Here is a 22709-nt window from a genome sequence, read left to right on the forward strand (position 1 = left end):
TGCATTTCTCAAAGCTGTGGAAATACCACTGAAAACACAAAGCAGATGTAAAATAGAGGCAGAGATGCCTGCTTGAATAAACAAACAGCGTGACATATTAGCTCCGAGGTCTGAACATTAATCTTGCAGTGAAACTTTATGGAACCAAATTCTGCGGCCATAGCATCAATCATTTTTCCATTATGCTATGGAACTGAATGTTTGGGTTGGGTGAAGTAAAAGGGTCTGAACTCAACTGCTGCAACAAGAGGGGCACAGAGTATTACAGAAACCAGAGTGCCTTGGCGGCAGCTTTGATATGTGCAAAAAAACCAAACCCCACTCAAGTCTCAGCTTACATCCACTGTTTCACAATAAGCCAATAGCCAAAACTTCTGATACTAACCCACAAATATCCTTCAAAACTGAAGTTCTGTCATTACAGACATCAGCTTCCCAGAACTTTACAAGAAAAACTGTGTGCATTTATTGCTGTTTTCTCTTTACATGTGACAGCAGAACCAGCCTGGCATTGCCTGTGAGCTCCCGTCTTGGGATACACAAACCCCATATTTCTCTCAAAGTCGGACTCTAATAATAAAACCTAAATAGCTTTTATGATGTTAAAGTAAAACAATTATTACAAATGCGTAGACTATAATAATCTAATTACCCAGTTTAATCCAAAGGAACACGAGATGGAAGTTAACCAAATTCAGCTTCCTCAGTGTCCTCCAGCCTACCTTTTAAAAGCGTAATGGTTTCAACAGCATTTTTTCCCCCAGCACGTCTATGGGGGTTGGCCACTCAAATGTGTGGGGACGTCCCTGTCCCCCTGCCTGGTCCCTAAATTCTGGTCCAGCATAGCTGGAGGTAGGTGCCCAGCAGCCCACCGCAGGGCAGCTCTCCCCATCCACAAAACCAGAAAGCCGCCACTCGGGGTACAAAGGGAGATTAAGCACCTCCAGAAACAAGCAACAGCAGAGCCTGAATTTTGGACTTTGAGCCGGAGGTTCATATAAGTCATTTCTAGACATTGCCAGGATATTTCATTGTTTTTGTCTTCCAGCCTACAGGCCCCTCACGATAAATATACCCAAGCTATGAATTTGCACACTGCTTTACTGCTCTGACCCATTCAATTTCCAGTGTCACCTGAAAAATTTTGCAAACAAGTAATCATGTATTTTCTCCCTCACAGAAAGTAATTTTTTTTTTTTCTAAAAAAAACCCCCAAACCTAGTACTGAAACTTCAAACATTTTATTAGGAACATTTTCACCTGAGTTCCCAGGACTGATTTTAATTAATTTAATCTTTGCAATGTTGATTTTGGTTTGTTTTGGTTTCTTTAATTAAATGTTGTGTAATAGTAAATCAAACAGAAAAATCCATTTTGTCTTACATGAGTCCAAAATTTTACAATTATCACAAGACAGGTAATTTTGCTTAAGATTATTACCATGCGGTTCATTTAAAGATCTACTGTCCATGGAACCTTATTGATTAGCGTTCGTTAGTTGTGTGTCTCTTCTGTAATTCTTTATTGATAGAATCCTGTATCAGATGTTTCATAGAAGCATACGTTTCAGGTTAAACAGCTCCTCCTTACTTGGGTCACCTTGCTTAACTTTATTCTTTCATTTATTCATTCATTCATTTAATATTGACACAAATGTGGTCACCTTCTAGTCTTACAGAATTTCTGATTTTTTCCAAGGAATTAAAAATTAACTATATATACACTTATTCTGTGTTTGGAAAAAAAGTTTCAGAATAAGTACGGAATAAACATTAAAAGCACTTCATGTTAAATATTAGCTAAATTAACAGTTATTTAATCGCAAACAAATTCTATTGAAATTCCAATAACTACGGACTTGAACTCACCAGGCGAGCATGTGGGTTTCGGTGGTAATAAAGTTCTTTATATTCATCCATCCACACTTCAGCAGCACGCACGCTGTTTGCCAGAGCTTTAGACCGTGAGTACGGAGCTTGTTTGGGGAAAACGTGACCTACATGTGAGCATGGGTGGATCTCAAGACTTCCTCCACACTGCCATATCTGAACAAAGAATTGACATAGTGTATCGTTAATTTGAATCTTTGCAAGTAGGATACAGTAGCAATAAGTCTTGGCAAGGATAATACCTTTTCAAGAACATCACAGCATACTAGAAGCAATACATACAATAAAATACATACAATAATTGTGTGTCTCATTTGATGGCATTAAATGACATCCTTGTGAACTCAGATCATATCACTGGGAGCAACAAGGAGCTAACCCCATCTCCAGTGTTGTGTGGTGTGCAATTATCCCTTTCTTAGCTTTACCTTCTCTGAAGGCATGATAAGAAATGGTCCATAATATTTCTGCAGGTCTAACTGTGGCTTACAATTCAAGTTATATATGCATTATTAACAAAAGAGCCATTTTTCTAGTCCAAATTAGCCATACGAATAGCCGCCGCAAAGAAAGCGATGACTGATTTCTCACCAGAAACTTATTCTTGTATTCTGCAGGAAAGTTGACTTGACTAACCACATAAGCTCATCATATTACTGGAGAACGATAAGTTGTGTTTCTATTTCTATATTTACCATCTCAGAAGAGAGATATAGATGCCTGGTCATAAAATATAACTAACCTTTTTCATTGGAAAGCTGGAAAAAGAATCCAAGACCCAACACATGAAAAGAAAAAGCAAAGTAATTCTCTAACTGACCCACAGTGGTCTAGCCAAGATTAGTGAAACAGCCCCTCCTATCTAAACCAAAATTGCTACTTGCTGAAAGGGAAAGTACTCGAACTTGAATGGGGAATCGGCAGAACTCGCTCTGCCCTCATCCTCATGCCTCTGGCTCTCCAAGTCAGGAAATACATGGCCCTGGAGATAAAGCCCGTAAGTCACCACCAAGCAGGGACACTGGTCTCAGAACTCGGTGCAAATGTTTGTCATTATTCTCACCTCCTTTGAAAAGCATGGGCTTCCAGCAGCTCACCCACACAGCCACTGACCTCAAGTTTCATGTAATGAAAGGAAAGCATGGCTAGATATTTTCCATTTAACACTACGTACAATGTGGCTGTCAACCTGTTTCTGACAGGTGCCCGAAACAAGGTTTCTGAAATTATCAGATGGGAGGAAAGGCAGGACGCATTGCTGCACTTGAACACACTGGAAGCTATCACCAATGGCTCCAACAGCCTTTCTGCAGAAGTTTTTTGAGAACTGGCACTCCAGGGAGCTAATTCTCCTCCTGTATTCAACCGTGCGTAGGCGGCGGCCCACCTTTCCTTTGCAAATGGAGTATAAGGGATATTAGCTGAGATATGTTTAAGGGGTAGAGAGGTTTCCTCCCTGACAACCTTCTTCTATAGCACGTACATTTTAATTATATGTTATTCAAATTAACACAACGGGAGTGAAATCTATGAGGCAGCAAACCTTAACAATGACAACAGATCAGGAATGGGACTTTTCCCGTGTCTCTCCCTGGGACTTTTAGGGATCTAGAAAGTCAGTAAAGATGAAGGCTTTCAGCATACAGAAGATGGATGTTGTCTTCAGACTGCCAATTTTAAGTTACTTATGTTTTTTCTCAAATTTCTTAATTTAGAAATCAATGAATGTTGTCTCTGTTGATTTGGTTTTGGATAATGGTGTCACACCTTCAGACATGGCACAACACTGTGCTTACTAACAAAATCGTAAGCACTCAATATGTTTACTTTTAAAACAGTTTCCTTAGAGGTACAGGTAATTCATTATTCAACTATAGGCAGCACTAGCTAATCTTTACTTCCTGGATTTAAATATCTAATTTCTTGCTTTTCATGACAGGTTTTCTTATTTTTTGTTGCATTTTTGGGAAGCAGTATATTTGTCATGTGAACAGAAAGATGACTAAAGGAGTTACACAAGAAAGCTAGAATTCTGCACTGATCTTTTAAAGAATTTGCATATTTTCACATCTAAGTTACACTACTGCCATTTTGAAAGCTGCTAAAAACCTAGCTATCCACTTTCACTTTAAGATCTCCCTTTTTGAGATTTGTTTCAAAACAATAGCTTTCTTACATTAGTATTTCTATATCCAAGATTACTTTTTTAAAGTTAAACTTTATCATACAATTTGTTTGTCAGCAAATACTAAGTGCCATTAAATTTACTGAAGTTTAACAATTTCTGTATTTGTTATATTCCTTATAAGCATTTTATCATTACTGTTTTGATCAGTCTGTTTTTAAACAAGATATGAGGAATGGACCATAAAGACTACTCAAGTAAAAATGTACAGTGAAGAAGGAAGCACATTCTCCTACTCTTCTGTGATAGTCAGATTTAAATGCAGTAAAAGACTGACCATTTCACTGTTAAATTTCTGCCAAAAAGAGAATTCCACAACAGCTTTTTTTCAATAATTAGAATTCTGAATTTCTTTAAAAGATAACTGTAGGTTGCTAAGCAATGCTCATTAACTTCTGCTTCCTTTATTAAAACAGTTCAAAATGTCTCGTCTTCCTCTGTTATGAAAAAATTAAGTATACTTCAGACAAGCAATGCTTCAAAAGGTTTATTTATTTTTTTGAATGGAAAACACATTTTGGCCTCTCTATAAAATCAGGTACAAACAAAGAGCAAGGAAAAGAGAGAGAAAGCACGGAATTCACTAGAGAAACCGAAGCGGACTACTAAATGCTAAACAAGTGACTCTGGAGAAGGTTCTCCCCTAAGCCCATTTGCACCTCCTTTAACAGAGAAGCACATTAGATTTCATCTACGTTTTGCATGCTCACATGCATGACAATATGTTTCTTTACTAGGTCTGGCTAGCTCGCAGCTCATTATAAAAGCGTACCTTTTTCCTTCAGCACAAAAAGAAAACAAGGTGACATTCATTTTTACTTTCACTTTCATCTTGATGCATGCAGACTATCGACCTTTTTTTTTTTTTTCCTCTTCTTTTCAGAGACAGATGGTGGCATTATGAAAAGCTGCAGTAAAAGTACAGATCTCACCTTGCGATGCTCGCCCCTGCCAGGGTCTTTGGACAACTGACCCAATCGCTGGGTCAATGAGCGCTAAATAAGAAAAGCTCTATAAGCTCTACCACCTCCCTTCTAACATTTTAGGACTCTCTGGAAGAAATGAGAGTATTTAAAGAAAATTATTCTACCTCCTGAACATAGACAAACCACGGAAAATACTCTGTTCCTGCCCCTCTCTCTGATGCAGTTTTGCTTGCCAGCTTGGGGCTGACCTCCCCTGTGCGGGGCTCGCGCGTCATCTGCTGGGAACTGGGTGGGCAGAGGGATCTTCCCCAGCTGCACAAACCTATCCCTGCTGCTCCCACTGTGAGACAGATTCCCACATCCAGACAGAAGGAAGCAATACAAAAAAGATGAGAAAAAGAAGACCCCAGGCAATCAGAGGCATATCATCCAGGACAATTAAATTTCCAACCGAAGAAAGGACTTATCAGTAAATAAGTTCGCCTTTTTGCACATAGGTGGTTTTCTCTCATGCCGTGATGGTGGGCTGAAGGACAGACCGCAGGTGTAAGCAAGCGGAGGTCCCCAGAAACAAACTTACATTGCAGTGCCACTAGCAGGACCAAGAGCAGAGAGGAGGAAAAAAGCTGCAACCAGGTTCCCCTCGCTCCATGTACAGGAGAGGGAAGATGAAAGGGCATGTTTTGCATCCCTCAGAGAGAGGGGTTTCAATGCCCATTAATGCCCATGAAGTGGAAGTTTATCCAGCCAAATAGCATTAAGCAATCTGAAATCAAGGCACATTGCCTCAATCCTGCATTCAGCATGCAGCCTCCGTCCCTCTTAGTCATCACGCTTTTAGCCGAAGCTTTGTCCTTGTTGCACCTCTCAAAACCATTGAGAATTTCTTCAGTTTAGAATAATCAAAGTACGAGAAAGAAGAGACTTGAGGACAAGTCCTTTCATGTCATCAGGAGAGGGTGGTGTTTTCAGAGATGAGAAGAACAATGAATTAATTTACAGTGTTTTTCAGTCAGTATCCCTGCTCCTAATTTTCAGGTCTGGCAGGTCTAGAAGCCACAGAGACAACAGAATTAACACTGATTTATCCCTCTTGACCTTCTTCAGCACCGTGGGCAGCCAGAAGAACACGGTTAAGCAACATCATAGTGCTCTGCTCTCTTCCATAAAAACCCTCACCGCAGGAAGCATGAGTACAAGGGCTTTAAATCAAATAGACAAAAGCATGTTGCGCGCAATTTGGATCCAAATGCCTAGATCCTACTGGCAATCTACACTAGTAAAATTAACACACCCTGGCATATTTGCTGGCCATTGCACAGTTCATCCAGCAAAACTGTTGGCCTCCCAGAAGAGAGCTGCTCGATCCACACAGAGAAATGCGAATATGACCATCAAACATACCTGACAATGAGCAGAAAATCCAAGGAAAATTCAGTATGCTAAGTTGTGAGCTCCCTGCAAGCCAGAAACGGCCCTGCAGTGTACCTCTTACACCACCATTGGATTGCTTCAGCAAGCTAAGGGTGATACGGGGCAAACCACAGGCCACCAGGGCTCAGAGGGAATGAGTGGCAGCAGAGGTAACAGCAGAGGTGAGGAGGAAAAGACTGTTTTGCTCGTCAGTCTGGACTGTCTTGTATCTCCTCTCTCTTCCCCTACCATAAATCCTTTTCATTCCAGCTATCTGTCTGCCTCACACCTGAGCACTGGTCCACCCTCTGGTGGGACACAGCTATACAGTTCCTGGAGATTTTCCCCCCATCACCTTTTATAACCTTCACACAAACTTTTCGTGAAATGAAACAGAATAAAGCCTTAAAGTGCAGTGGCTGGCTTGTCCTGCCCTACTGGTAACTGCCATCAGCTGCGTCCTGCTCACTCCATCAACCGTGGTGACAGCTCCGAGTCACACTGGAGAATTGTAAATGTTTCTTTCTAATGATCCTCCTCAAGGCACAGAATTGTAAATTTCATCCTCTGATATCACACCACTACATAAATTTTATACTGGCATTCAAAACGAAGGCATGTTTTTAAAAAATGTTTTAAAATGGCTATTTGGAAAGAAAATACAGCTATAACAAAGTGTGAGAACAAGGAAAAGAGATTCATGTAAATGTCTAGTGGGAGGTGTCCCTGCCTATGGCAGGGGGGTTGGAACCCGGTGATCTTCAAGGTCCCTTCCAACCTAAACCATTCTACAATTCTATGATCTCCTAAATATTCCTTTTAATTGAGCCACTTACCCTAAATGAGAATTCAAGGTTTTCTCCTCCCCAGACTTCCATTCCTGTGTCATATGAACCAAGATAATCAAAATACTTCTTGCTCACAGAAAACAATCCACCTGCCATGGTTGGAGACCTATAAAAGAGAATAGTAACTCTGAATTGAATAAAAAGCAAAAAAATATAAATTAAGAAACCAATGCGACAGATAAAAAATACAGTATGTTTTTATTTTCCATTTTCTCAGTCTTTTCTGGTTATAAAGTAACAGTCAGCCATTGATCAGTTATCATCAGGCCGTTTAAATTTAATTTTATAGTAAAAAATTGTATGTGAAACAAGCTCCAGAATGTATTAAAATAAAAATAACAATGAAATTAGAGAAGATAAACATTGTTTTAATATAAATTTTTGCAACCATAGTGTCTTTGTGAACGACAACAAATGACTCATCTCTTACCTTCACACAGTAGAACATAAGCTTTTTTGTGGCAGAATTATATTAGCCGGCTCTGAAATTGTACGTGTGGTATGCTTATATGTTTTGCTTAAGTAATAAGTAAACAAATATTTGTGCTTCAGTAATTAATAACAACATTCCTCATCCCATTAATATCAAGCGGAAAAACTCTCACTCATCAATTGAGCAGGGTTAAGTAAATATAGCCCCAAAGAGATTTTTTTTTCCTCTTTCTAAGAAGACTTGCCCTTCCATATTTTTACAAATTTTTTTACCAAGTTTGGGAAAAAAAGAAAATCGGGGGTCAAGACCAGATCCTCATCAAAGACCACAAGGCCCAGAGCAACAGCACACTTAAGGGATGTACTTTCAGTAGGTTAGTGTGTGCAAATATACATAAACTTGTGTTAGTTCAATATTGTTCTTAATTGTTTACAGTCTTAGAAAATGACCCTTTTAAAAGTGCCAAGCATATAATGCTGGTTGGAAGTAAATTCAGCTGACACTTTATGAATTTTACTAAATTGCTGTTGAGGTAAATATTAACAAATGCTCACTGCAGTGATCAGTTACTCTTAATCTGTCAAAACTAATTTTACCAGCCATCTTCTTGAAGCAACACTGTCTTACACTGTCATATGTTGTTTCAAAGAATGGAATGAGATGAAGTGAGACAGAAGGAAAAAAACCAAACTCCATAAGCAGCCAAGCTCTTCTGTCTCACTCCAGATCTCATCTTTCCAAACACAGCTGTTGGTGACACCACTCTCAGCACTGCTGCTTTCTCCAGACACTTGCCGAGCTCACAGTCCTCGGGCTACTGTGAAGCTTTATCCCTCATCGGTTTCCCCTTGGCATGCCAAAAACAATTCTTCTCATCACGGAGAAGAAAAGCATCATATTTAAACTAAAGGCTTTAAAAACATTTACTCTATTTTGAAACTTTTTTTTTTTTTTTTTAGGAGGATATGGACTAATATACACTGAGAAGGACTAAATTACTGTGTCACTTTTCCAATGTAAAAAAACCTCAATGTTCTCTCAGTTAAGGATAACTTCATTAATATTTGTGAAGTACTGGCTATTATTATCATAAGCGACCTAGAAAAGACTGAGAAAAATTAATCATTTTGTATTTGTTGTAGTCCATAAGACAACAGGTTATAAATAAAAGCAAGGACTAATAAAATCATGGTGTTAAAAACGCCAAAGAGTTGCTTCATTTCTTACAATACACTACTGAAATACAGCAACTTCAAGTTGAACCTAGCAGACCCTCAACTATCAGGATTTTGTCTACAGTGTCCATTTTCCAGATGCATTTTTTGTATTCTTATCTTACCTCTCCTAAAAAGACAGCATGGAGCGACAAATACCACCAACTGACTGCAACTTGTCTTAAAATAAAACAAAACTAAAACCCACAAGGAAGACATCCGTGTGAGCTCCTGTGGGTTAGGCCTTCATAGAAACTCTGGTAGGTAGAGCTGTATCATATCATCCCAATAAAGAAATGGCAAACTGGTTCGGCTTTGAAAATACCGCAAGGAACCACCACTATCACTACAGCGCAGAAAGTCTTCAAAACCACTTTTGCCTTCTTACTTGTGGATGATTTTTTTCCCCCCTTTTCACCGTCGACCATGATACATTTTTTACAATGCGGATCTCTGCGTTGCACAGAGGACATCCTTCAGCATTAGTTATCAGTTACCCCTTCCACGTGCTGATAAGTGTCTGTGGGAGTTTGGGGGCAGGAGTCAAGAGACTACTTGTGCAATAAGGATTCCATATGGCAGATTACACAGGAATTTCAGCTTTTAGAGCAGTATTTTTCCAGGAGCACTGTGAGCAGGAGCTATTTTGGAAAAAGGGTAACTAAACAAAATATGAAATTCTTGGTGATACGCTAATTTCACAAATATTTTTCAGCACCTGGCATTTCCAAGCAAAATCAAACACACTTGTAACATTCACAGTTTCATAAGATGCACAAAAATTAACCTGATCACATCGGTCTTGGACTTCCTCAGTTTTTGCTCTCTTTCAGGAATAGCATGCCAAGTGAAGACCAGCCTCCAGTCAAATCCACCAATCTGTGGCTCGCCAGCATTTCCCAAGTACTCAAATGTATTCCAGTCAATAACATCAATAACCGGGCAGACAACAGCTGATTCTTCTTCTGCAATCCTAATATGTTTTTAAAAGAAAAGGGTGACTTCCATTAGAAACTTATCTCAAAAAAAAATAGAACTGTCAAGAACAGAGAACGCTTACAGATACCAAACACGAAGTTTTGCTCCTTTTCAATTCATGCTGCAATACAAGGAAATAATGGCTTCAAGAATAACCATCGATTTCTTGCTGAGGATGCACCAGGAAGATGCATCAGGATGGACTCAGCTGTAGGCACCTGGCAAGCATCAATCTTCCCGGACAGTGGAAGCAAGGTATGCCAGATGGCTTGAGATAACACATTGAGCATCTGGCTTGGCTGCCACAGCCAGCACCACATTCTCAACAAAAACGTCTGGTTTGTATCGTACAGGCAGCCGCGGTTCAGATATTAACAGCGCAGCACGATTGTATAGTTCTGCAAAGATGAATAATAAATGAGGTAGCCTCTTGGCCCTTAAAGTCATGGTTGTTCTTGTAACTGTGATCATCTACAGAAAGTTATACCGAGCACTGCAACAGTAACTCAAAAAGAAGCCTTGAGCTTAAAAAAAAAACATGTGACATGGGAAACAGATGTCCAACATTGAAACATACATGAAGGAGGCCTCCGGAAACCCTGGCAATGTAGGAGGTAAAAAGGAGAAACAAGATAGTATTGCAGAATGACATACCTATCAGCAAGGCTGATCTAAATGTAGTTAAGATTTTTATCATACTAAGAATACATCAAAGCTGACAGCATTTCTTGCAGGTCTACTTCTGCAAGGAGATAAGCCTCATCCTCCCATTTCTCAATACCACACAGGGTTTTCTGGATTCCTTTCCAAAAGCATTTGCCCTTACAAAAGGCAGTGGGATCCTCTGCCTTCACCTCAACTTCTGGAAAGGTCTCTCTCAGTAGTAGGAGAGATCAACTTCAAGCACGCAAGCTCAAGCTAAGGTCTTTCTCCCAAATCACTCTATAGCAATCTCCTCTAGATTCGTCTTAGACATCTCCTGTTAGTTCAGTGAAACCAAGTGACTTGCTTGACTTTAAGATGCTGCTACTTGTTTCAGCCCTGCGTCTTCTGATTTGCATATTCTGAAGGAGAAGGAAAACTGAACGCGTTACATTGCCAAGCAAGGAAGAGATGTGACGTATCTGTCATTCGAGGGCAACTAGTTCGTCACGGGATTATTAAGCTTAAAACCTGCAGGCTGACCAAGGGGCTCTGACTCTGAAATTAGAGCAGCTTCTGGTGGTTAAATGCAGCAGAACAGCAGCAGTTGCAAAAAAGTATTGTCTGAGCCGAGAAAGACAGCCTTAAGTATAAATTGGTATAAAATGGTCTCTTGTTGCTGGAGGGAAGATGAGACACAGCTGTTTTCTTCTTCCTGATCCTCCACTGAAATCCTGTTTGGTAGAGCACACAAAAGCACTTATACAAATATTGTTATCTCCTGTCTCACTTGCATAAGACTTATGTACAAAGCAATGAGAATGATACGTACACAGAGGAATAAAAATCCCAGTAAAATGTAAAATGCTTTGTTGCTCCTACAAAGGAAAAGGAGTAAAAATTAGGTAGCTGCCATGCGACAGTTATGCAAGGAATCAGGTAAGTGAAAAGCCATCACCTTGTGCGTAAGTTAAGAATTAACTAGATGGTACAATGCACAGGCAGCTTACAATAGAACCGGCTTTGCAATGCAAAATGCTAACGCTGTTCTATTGCTCCCATACGTTTGAGTCAGATATGCCACGCAGACAACCCCTTAGAGATGAGGTTTGCATCTGCAGCAAGAAGGGCAAAAATTCCAAGACACATCCAGGGCTAACTTTTTTACACAAGGTGATTTATTATGCTTAAAATTATGCCAATCCTTCCTCAAGATTGCCATCTAGTGGTTTGCTAAAGAAGTGAAGAAATTACAGAGTCCTCTCCACATTTACGCACTGTTTCTTCAGAGGACAGTCATTAAAACCATACTTATTCTTTGATTTTTACCTCTTTTCCTTTCTTCACACTATCTATACTGTTCATAGCTAACCCACAGTTATCTGGAATATACTCTTTGTGAAATTTAGAAATGAGTTAAATATGAAAATTTTAAGGAAAAAAATTAAAATATTATTCCAGATACAGCTTCAAATGGCCACGGGGCATTTAAGAACACAAGTTCCACTAGGAATCAGGAAGACTTGCATGCCTCAAGACAGCATGTGCTTTTGGACATCTCCCTCCAATTTGCATAGGGCTGTTTTTCCTGGTGCTTCTCTGAAGTCTACAGTACCCGGTGGGAATCTTTATAGGATGCAAATCAAACCACTGACCTTGAGGAAAGGATATTTTTTTTTTAATTATGTTTTAAAGAGAGATGGTGTTCTATATACAATATCTAGGAGGTCTGATTCAGGTACTGTATCTATCAGTACCTGCTAATGGCATCCAAGGGGATAAAGACGTAAGCTGTCAGCGAGAGGGGCAAAAGCAATATACCCTCGTGCATGCGATGCGGGGGCAGCAGGGTGCTGCGGTGAGATGTACCAGTGGCCGAACCGACAGCAGGAAAAGCGCATGTATGGCTGCTGACTACATGTGGGTGAGGCTTTAAGAATAGCATAAATATTTTAAGTTGTAATAGAGAGCTATTATTCTGTTTTTCAGTTGGAGGGGGGGGTGTCCTTGTTTTTTGTTGTTTTATTAATTAATGGAAGTTTTCTGACCTGTCCAACAGATCTGCAGTATAGATGAAAAACTACACAGCTGTAAAGTACAGTGTCCCAGGACAGATGGTGTCCAAGTAAAAGTCAATGTTGACATAACATTAACTCCTCCCTATCCTACCCCATGATGCTTTAGATCAGAACCAGTTTTGGAAAGATACATTTGCCCAGGACTAGGAAGACTGAGTTTACTGACTTCTATTCCAATCTGCTTACATGCACATTGCCCTGCACGTACACAGAGGAATAAAAATCCCAATAAAATGTAAAAATGCTTTGTTGCTCCTACAAAGGATGTCTCAGGGCATGCATCTTTCCAGACCTTCTTCTCATCCACCTCCCAGGCTGATGGAAGTAGCCACCTTTCCCAAGGTAGCTTCAAAGCTGGGGGAGGATTCCTCTTCCTGAAAATAAAACTTTCCTTTCTCTGAAGAAAAAGAGCAGCCTGGTCCTCAGCAGAAAACAAAAATCCACCTCCTGATCTTCCACACTTCCATTCGCTACCCCACCACCAGGAGACAAGCCCTTGCAGTGCCCCAGGGACCAGGCCGTGGTAACCTCCAGTAAACGTCTGCAAAGAATCATTTTTTCCACAGCAGAAGTGTGCCAAACCATCTCTTCCCCTTCTGCAACGGGAAAGAAAACCAGCCCAGAGCATAACCTCACCTTTCCAGCAGCGGCTCCAGCCAGCCCTCGTGGCATTCGCAGTGGCAGTCCAGGAATGTCAGGATGTCCCCTTTCGCCACAGATGCCCCCAGCAGCCGGGCTCGAACCAGCCCCTCTCGCTTGTTTGCGCGGATAAGACGCACCTTGCGTAAGCCAGCCACGTAGTTTTCCAAAGTCTCCTTTAAATGTTCTGCAACAAACCAAAAAAAGGGAAAGGAAGAATATAATTCTGCAATGATTGGTTTACATCATGCTACAGAAAGCTTTTTTTTCAGCATCATGTTACTTACTATACTGTCCATGTTAGGAAAAGACAAGGAAAAAGTGCAGAACTTGGATGGACACAAATCACAGTTACTTTTAAGAAACTGAATGCTTTGTATTTGCCTCTAATTCATTTCCAAATGGTGTAAGTGAGTCTCAAATGTTACGTAAAGCTTTTTCCATGTAAAGGTTTTATTCTTAACACAATTCACATCTGGTAGAAAACGCCAGCATTGTTTTGTGTCCTGTAATTTAAATGAAAAGAGGTAACCAGGTAGCTTCTTACTATACCTTACACCAGGGAAACCTTGGAGCAATCAAAACTTGCTCCAATTAGGAAACCTGAAATGCTCCAACCAGACTGTAGTTACCTATGTATGGAAGCACTCAACACAGCAAATGTGCTTCGCCTTTATAAACTAAATTTGGTCCAGAACTCAAAATTTTCACTGGCAGGCTACAAAAAAAACCCCCAAAACATTCTCCAATTAGATGCCTATGTTGTACAATTTCATGGTATGTTATTAAACAGCATTATCTTTTCCTCCTGTGACTGGCTGACCAGAAAACCCCACCAACAACCAACATCATTTAGAATTATTCTTCCTACCTTTGTCACTGTAATCATCTACAAGGATAACTTCTTCCAAAAGTATATCTGGAGATGTCTCAAGAACGCTATGAACAGTCCGCAGAAGTGTTGACCAAGCCTCATTATAAAAAGCTATCACAACGGAGGTTTTCGGCAGGCTGTAATAATCATACTTCTTCTCTTTGCATCTGTAGGGGAGGGGATCACATTTAGTACAAGTGCAAAAGCATTTGTTAGTTTTCAGAAAACTATTCTCAAACGTAGAGTTCGTATGCTACTTACTAACTGTAAAAAAGAATAACAAAGCATCTCAAAGGAACTGTTTTGTATGTACATGGAAAAGTCATGCCAACACTTTCAGGAAGCTGATCTTCCAGAAGTCCTGTTTCCACAGCAGCATTATGACTAAAATTCTGCTATCCCCAAAAATGTCTAAGAAGAAAAATAATAGGAGGTATTCTGAGCTGGTGTATGTGCAGTAGCTGTCTTTGCACAAAATTACGTCAAGTACAGGAACAAGCAATGGCCAAAGCATGCCTCAGATTACAAGAAGAAACAAACCAAAAAAATGAAATATGAAACCTAAGTGTAGTAAAAGCAGTAGCATAAATTAATGATAACTTGTGCTTTCGAAAATAAAACAAGTGCTAGACAGTAAAAATATAACTGCAAAGGGACAGCAATATATAAAGAGAAAAAAAAAAACCCAGCAACAGAACTGAGACGTGTACACACTGAGCAGAATTTGGGAAACACACAGAACTGCCAAAATATAATAGTGAAATCCACAAAAAAATACAGACAGACATAGAAATGTATGGGTTTGGCTCTATGGAGAGCCAGGAAGTTTGCAAACCTTTGGATTAAGCTCCAGAATGTATGTGCTATAAATATATATATGAACTTCCCCAAGTGAACATAAGGATGCCAAGAAACTTCCAGCTGAGCCAAACGTGTAAATTGTTAAAGATTCCCCTGATCTGAAAGTATTTTAAAATAATGATGGCATTTATTACCATATCTCCCCTTTTCTTAGAGCATTCTGTATAAGCAGTTTTGTGAAAAAACAACAGAAATTGTTTAGAGATGTTTGAATTTTCACAGAATCACAGAATGGTCAGGGTTGGAAGGGACCTCTGGAGATCATCTAGTCCAACCCCCCCGCCAGAGCAGGGTCACCTACAACAGGTTGCACAGGACGGCGTCCAGACAGGTTTTGAATGTCTCCAGTGTGGGAGACTCCACCACCTCTCTGGGCAGCCTGTTCCAGTGCTCCACTACCCTAAAAGTAAAGAAATACCTCCTTATGTTTAGATGGAACTTCCTATGCTCAAGTTTGTGCCCGTTACCTCTTGTCCTATCACTGGGCACCACTGAAAAAAGACTGTTCCCATCCCCCTGGCACCCTCCCTTTAAGTATTTGTAAGCTCAGTCTTCTTGTCGCTAGACTAAAAAGACCCAAGTCCCTCAGCCTTTCCTCATAAGAAAGATGCTCCAATCCCCTAATCATCTTTGTAGCCCTGCCTGGAGTCCCTGCAGCTTGTACAGGGCAGAAGGACATACTTCAGCTTCTGTAGACTACTGGGTCACAACAGATACCAAAAGAGGTAGGACATCCCTCCTACCAGAACAGAACAGCGGCGAGTTCTCCAAAACCTATGCTGCTGGGAGCTGAAGAGGGAAACCAGAACTGCTCAACACAAAACATAACAGCAAAATCCCTTAGGTCAATTTAGGAGAACAGAAATTCCTCAAAACAGCCAGACAATGACACATCAGAAGAAAACTGCTTACCTATAGCACATTGATCTATCTATCTATATAAAAATATATATATAAATAAATATATATGTATAATATAAATATATGTATTTCCTGATCAATTAATGCAGCTGTTAGCAATAAAAGATGACTTCTGGGTTTCTTTAAAGATTAGGCAATATTTACTAAGATAAAAAAAAATTTAAAAAGTCTGAATCTGAATATTCCTAAAATTAAAATTCTTATGAAGGGAAAAAAAATGTCTGTAGAGTACTTTTGTAATAAATACCTGAAAAGTACTTTTGTAATAAATACCTGAAAACGAGGAAGCAATGAGGAGAAATTACACTTGGGCAGAGGAGGCCCACAGAAGGGTGCTTCTCAAACATGAAAGGAATGCTATGCAACAACACCCATTGTATACGATGCGCATGCACGCATACACACATACAGATATACACAGATTGGTAGATACACAATACACACACACACTTATCCAGTGAAGTACAAAAACACCCGTCCATCCAGGCTGTTACTTGTCCTGAGGCAAACAGAGGCATTAACAGAGAACTGCCTCACACCCTCGGCTGGTGACAGAAGTGATTTATTTTGCCAAATGTTCACGTAGTAACACATGAGAAAGGAGTGACATTTTAATTAACATTTTTTTTTTAAAAAAAAAAAAGGCAGAAAAACTATGGTAAGAATCCAATTTTAGAAATACATATTTACTTTAGCCTATTGAAAAACATTTATGCTCAGTACTGCCAGGAAAAAATTCTTCTTATATATCACAGTCACTTGCACCAGGTAATTTCAGTTCATTGCTTGATGGAAATGGGATCTTTACCTACCCATTTTAGAAAACTGAAGGAAAACTAAATAAATAGAAAACCTCTAGGAATGCTTTCTCTGGAAAATACATCAGAAAGATTCATGGAATAATAATGCTGTATTCCATTCTTTAAAGAGGGAAATCCAAAAGGTCTAAAGTAGCTTATAAGCCTAATTATAGATTAAAGACTTCAGTGGATTTGCCTGAAAATTACACGCTGGAGACGGGAAACATAATTTGGCGCAGAGCAAGGCAATCCCCAAACTGTTTGTGATTCACTGTGCGTTGCTGCCCCCTGCGATGAGCATACCCTACGCCGCGGGAAAAGGTCAGCCTCCCACGGGACATACCAGAGCGCACGTTTCTTAGGTTTCTGAAGTCAAGAAAGAGGCCAAAACTATAAAGGGCGTTTTATTTACTAGCTCCGTGGTGGAAGGCAGCACGCAAGCGTAGAGAAGCAAGTGGCCAGGCAGCAGGGCAGGTTGCCGGCCGCGCTGCCCCAAGCAATGCCCGGTTTCCCCTGCAACCCGCTTCCCCGCAAGAGCCCGGCTGGACAAGGCTGACAACCCGCCGAAGAAGAAAACCATCTCTCACCCCGCACATTGAAACACACACAGCATGACTGGATGCTTAGTTTTTTAGTACATTAAGTTTACTTGGGGGAAAACTAATCATCACATACAGACCAACTAAACTTTCAAAACTCTTGTAAAAAAAATTAGGTGAAAATAAAGTTAATCGACCTCTATGCCGATTCACATGTTTCTCTCACAAATTATTTCCAAGACATTTATTCCTTACTAGATTACTACAAGAGCTCAACAGCTAGCAGTCTTCAATATTGTTGATGAAATGAAGCAGAATTTTCCTTATTTTTCTGTTTTGAAAGAAATTTCAAAGACTTTTGCTCAGTCTTAAAAAATAATCCCACCAGGGAGATTGCAAACCTAAAGTGTTCAAACCCTGGAAAAATAATAGTATAAGAAAATCATTTTTAAAAAAAGAACAAATCCCTGAAATGGAAATGCGTAGAAGCGTTGTTGAATAACAATTAAGCGGCACGCATATGGACACTAAACATTACCACTTCAAGATATACAAGCTTCAAAAAAAAAGCTCACTACAAATACGAATGCTGATTTAAAGGCTAGTGGTCATAATTCAGCTTTTCCATTTCCTACCTCATATTTACAACAGAACCACCTTAGCAGTGCATCTTCTGTATTCACCTTTGCAAACTTTGGGATGTGTTTTTGTTCTCTCTGTGTCACCCAAGTATCCAAGCTCCTACTTCCCAAGTGATTCATTTCACTCCTACTTTGGATTCTTCAGAAAAACAAACATGTATCAGTTACAGTGTGTCATTAAAATGACAGGGAGGATACAAACTGGTGACAGCAGTCCAAAAATATGTTTTTGCAGATACTGGGAATGCATATTTATAACGCCTATAGTGCAAGCTGCTTTTGCCTTCTGACTAAGGCTCTCTTCCATGCCACCCTCAAATGTGGCACACTGTCCTTTCCCAATAGAGGGGATCACGTTAAGACAAAATTAATTGCCTCTCATGTTATCCATCTAAAAGCTAGGTGCTAACTTTGAGCTAATTGTCTGGACTCTCCACGTCCATAAAGACAAATCCAGGGGTGATTCACCTCACCCTCCTTAAGACATTTATCTACAACAGACAAACAGACATTCCCCTTGTCTGTAGAGGTTTAACTACGGAGCGGATGCTTAACTTTTCCACAGCTGAAGTTAAATGACAGGAAACTACCTGCAGTCCCTATTATCAGCTGCCTGATACATCACCTTGAACCCAGTTATTGTAACTACCAAACGGTCTGTAAAAACATTAACATAGATCCCGAGGAAATGAGTTGCCCGTAAACGTGACATTTCCAAGCATAGACAATAAACGCAGAAGCACTGTGATTTGTAGTCCAACGTATTCCTTCACTACGCTGATTATCTTATTCAACCACAGGAGCTTTACTGTTTATAAAGATAATAATTACATATATTAAAAAAAAAACAACCCAAACACTTAGGTTAATGTGTGCATGTTAAGTGGGTTCATTTTCTTCATAAAAGCACATGTATCTTTAGTCAAGCTGATTTTGGAAAAAGTTACCAGATGCCAGGATCAGTCACTGAAGAAAACCCCATTGCCAGCACATGTGAACAGCTTTTTTAAAGCCAACAAAACGAAGGTGTGTTTTAAATGGCACTTGGATTTCACTGAAAAACACCGATATATAATAGATAAAAATGATAACGGGTAACGTGATGCAAAGGAATGGCATCTTCTCAGCCTCTGCCCTGCAATGGCTCCTGTTCTCTGCAGCCCCACAAGAAAACGCACAAGCGGAGTCTTTGTGCGCAGCAGAGTCGCATCCAGAGAAAACGCAGCCCGGACTGCCCCATACCACCTCCCAGGGAGCGGGCTGGGACGCTGCCCTGCTCCAGCAGCCACCTGCTTCTGCATCTCCTTGGTTCCCCTCGGGCACCCTCTGCCACACTGCGGGGATTTTCCAGGAATACCTCCTGCTTGATCAACACGGCTTAGAAGACAGGTATAAAACAAGAAACACCAGAAGACACAGCTTTTGTTTATCCATTTGTAATAAAACAACCATCTGCATTTTAAAAATTCTAATTGTATTCAGCCATGAATCTTTAAATTCTTAAGACGGGAGGAGAGACAGAGAGTGTTACACTGTGCCTGAACACAAACTTAAAAACAAGTTCACTGTGTACCATCTTTCCTGGATCTTTCACTAAAGCACCTACTCAAACATCGACCTCCACAAAACGCAAACTGAAGCAAAGAACGTAAAGGGGTATTATTATATACATCCATATTCCTGCGAGCTTTTGGTTTTACGTTTTTTACACTGCATTTGCAAGTCACACTTTAACCGAGACTGTACGGCTGACAAGTTTTATAATTTAACCTTGGAATCTACTACGCTACAAAATCTTCTGTTAGCAAGCTTTACAATAGGTTATTTATTAGAAACTAAGGAGACATCAGTCAGGAAATGCCTAAACAAAATTAAATGGGCTATTTTAGAGAACATTTGTGCCAATTAATGTAATCACTCAATTTATTTCATTGTAAGGAGCTGTTTCTCTCTTAGAGATGCGTATCTATACACAGTGAGAGACAGCATGAATGTGTGCGCGCCGGGCATGCTGCCATGAGTTAATTAGGAATGGGTGCTGACATACTTTTATGTAAGACTTTCACCACAACTGCAACAATGATACGGCAAGAGAAAATACATTTTTAATCTCAATTTTTATGTTCTATATGCCAAGTTACATGTATTTTAAGAAAAAATATGAAACTTCCTGTGAGTTTTCAAAGATTTGTTAAGAATACAATTGGCTCAAATTATTTCACGCTTTCTAAAGGTATACTTCTCTTTTAGAAATAACATACTGGAACATTTTTAATGGAAAAAAGTATGTGTTGAAAATCAAGATGCTAATATTATTCTCAGTGATCAACAAAACCAGAATTGTTCTAGACAGCTGAAATTTTTAAGCTTTGCTTTTGAAGTTTCATTATGAATGCCTGAAAATACAGAAAGTTCAAGATTCTGCAGCTTCTCTCACAAAGTTCGAAACAGCACGTGTCACTGCTCTATCCAATTTAATATGATTTATGTGATGATGGTACATGACATTGCCACATCACAGCATCATCTAGCAAACATTGTCAGGATCCTGCTCCAGGCTGGGTTGCACGCAGTGGGCTGGGAACCAGGCTTGCTGGGTTTCTCATGGTGGGTGGTTGACATGCTGACTCACACCACCACCTCCTTTCTCTTCCTAATTTCATAGAATAGTAGAATCCAAGAATGGTTTGGATTGGAAGGGACCTTGAAGATCATCTAGTTTCAACCCCCCCACCATGGCCAGGGACACGTCCCACTAGACCAGGTTGCTCAAAGCCCCATCCAACCTGCCCTGGAGGGTTTCAGGAGATGAGGCATCCCCAGCCTCTCTGGGCAACCTGTTCCAGTGCCTCACCACCCTCACAGTGAAAAATTTCTTCCTCATATCTAATCTAAATCTACCCTCTTCCAGTTTAAAACCATTACCCCTCATCCTATCGCTACACTACCTGACAAAGAGTCCCTCTCCATCTTTCCTGGAGACCCCCTTGAAGTACTGAAAGACTGCTATAAGGTCTCCCCCCCAGAGCCTTCTCTTCTCCAGGCTGAACAACCCCAACTCTCTCAACCTTTTTTATAGGGGAGGTGCTCCAGCCCTTTGATCATCTTCATGTCCCTCCTCTGGACTTGCTCCAACAGGTCCGTGTCCTTCTTATGTTGAGGGCCCCAGAGCTGGAATTTGAACAGGGTTAGGACATTGAATTAAACAGCAGATGCCCTTTTAGTAAGAGGTATGCTCAAATGTCGCGTTTCGTAGACTGTAAGTGAAAATGGATGATCTGGATGAATGGCCGCCTCAATCCAATTTCACCTTCTCCATTTCCCACCCCATAAACTGCAGAGGTGGCAATGTGAATTCAAGGGTCTGCCAGGCATCCTCACGCAAAAGAAAACACCTCCTCTTCCCACCCTCCCAAAGCCATGGCAGAGGACATAGCTGTGCCGGGGTCCTCTTCTCCCCACTTTTCCACTTCACCCTTCCCTCCTGCTCCCAGCAGCAGTTTAGGGTTCCGCAGGTCCATCCATGAGCATCTCAAACTTATCAGCATGACACAGGTCGCAGCGCTGGTTTCTGAGCCACCCTGCAGAGATACCGAGGCCGTGTTACCTACTCTGAATATGCGTTTGAACAGCCGCTCCTCACCCCTACTTGGGGGAGAGCAACCTATGGATAAAATCCAGCGTGTGAGCCAAAAGTGACGCAGCCCTATTACATCCAAACCCAGGATGCAGAGGTGCAAAATTGCCACTGGAATTAAAAGATATGATGAATCAGATTATTCTTATCTCCCCCAAACACTGCCCAACTTTTCATGCCAATTTATTTCCTCACCTAAAACTACCTTGAACCAACTGTCAGTTCTGGTTTTGAAGGGGGAAAAAAAAAAAAAAAAAGTCTTATCTGCATGGAAAGGTTGCGCCTGGTTTTGCACACCTACATACCCCACATGTGTTCAGATATTACAGCAAAAGGCCCTGACATTTACGGAAGGTGTGTCTTGGTTTGATTAGCAGATAGCAACGAAGTGCTGATAACCGCCAGAATGGCTGAATTATTCAAGGCTGGAACACGTAAGCAACGTGAGTGAAAGCAACGCTGGCCCCACACTTCCCCACCACTCACCCCTAGCCCAGGTAAATACTCCCTAAATTGTGTCTGCTGAAACAAACCTCATTAAGAGCCCCCCAGGATATAGTCCAGTCTACAACACCACAATATGATCAAGTCTTTGAAAACAGAGGCTAGCTAGATTATGAAATGTTTTTCTGGATTATTTGATGTTTTAAAGAATGATTCTCCCAATGACAGTAAGGTCTCAACAAGACAGACTGCCAAACACTGCTTTAAGACTTCAAGTAATAAAGGGCTGCGCTGGCTAGTATAAAAATCTTGTGAAAAGCAAGGAAGAAGTCTGGGAAGTCTAAAATAGAGGAAAATATTTGCAAAGAAGTTTGAGGGGGGGGGGAGGCAAATCTGTTTAAGACAGATTAAAAATACATTACGAAAAAACTGTCTAGGAAGCCCACTTATGATGGTGAACAAGATCTATATCCTAAAATCCACAAATTTAAGAAATCCATAGATCTTCCTAATTCCAAATTGTTAGAAAAAGGCACTAGAAGTTCCTACCTAGCCCAGATTCTGGATGTGCAGATCAGAAGGCATTTCTGCACGTGTACGTGGGGAAATAACAATTAATTTTTATTTTATTTTGCTGACTTGAAACAGTGGTTTCATTTTGCTCAAATGGTTACCCGTGTTTGCAGTTTTCTTCCAAGGTCATGAGATACACTTATCATTTGCACAGAGCCATACGATTTCCTACAC

The 22709-nt window shown here is 40.4% G+C and overlaps 1 protein-coding gene across 1 annotated transcript in view; it reads right to left on the reverse strand.

Annotated features, from left to right (window-relative positions):
* GALNT12 (polypeptide N-acetylgalactosaminyltransferase 12) overlaps window positions 1-22709 on the reverse strand; it is a 45485-nt gene that overhangs the window by 17066 nt on the left and 5710 nt on the right. The window contains exons 2-6 of the mRNA XM_009885920.1: window positions 14117-14286; window positions 13243-13432; window positions 9696-9881; window positions 7250-7367; window positions 1869-2045 (exon numbers count right to left, since the gene is read on the reverse strand). Coding sequence (XP_009884222.1) covers window positions 1869-2045; window positions 7250-7367; window positions 9696-9881; window positions 13243-13432; window positions 14117-14286 — 841 coding nt within the window. The remainder of the gene's footprint in view (window positions 1-1868; window positions 2046-7249; window positions 7368-9695; window positions 9882-13242; window positions 13433-14116; window positions 14287-22709) is intronic.

The sequence above is a fragment of the Charadrius vociferus genome, unplaced genomic scaffold (genome assembly GCF_000708025.1).
Source record: "Charadrius vociferus isolate BGI_N301 unplaced genomic scaffold, ASM70802v2 scaffold195, whole genome shotgun sequence".
In the NCBI taxonomy this organism is placed as follows: Eukaryota; Metazoa; Chordata; class Aves; order Charadriiformes; family Charadriidae; genus Charadrius; species Charadrius vociferus.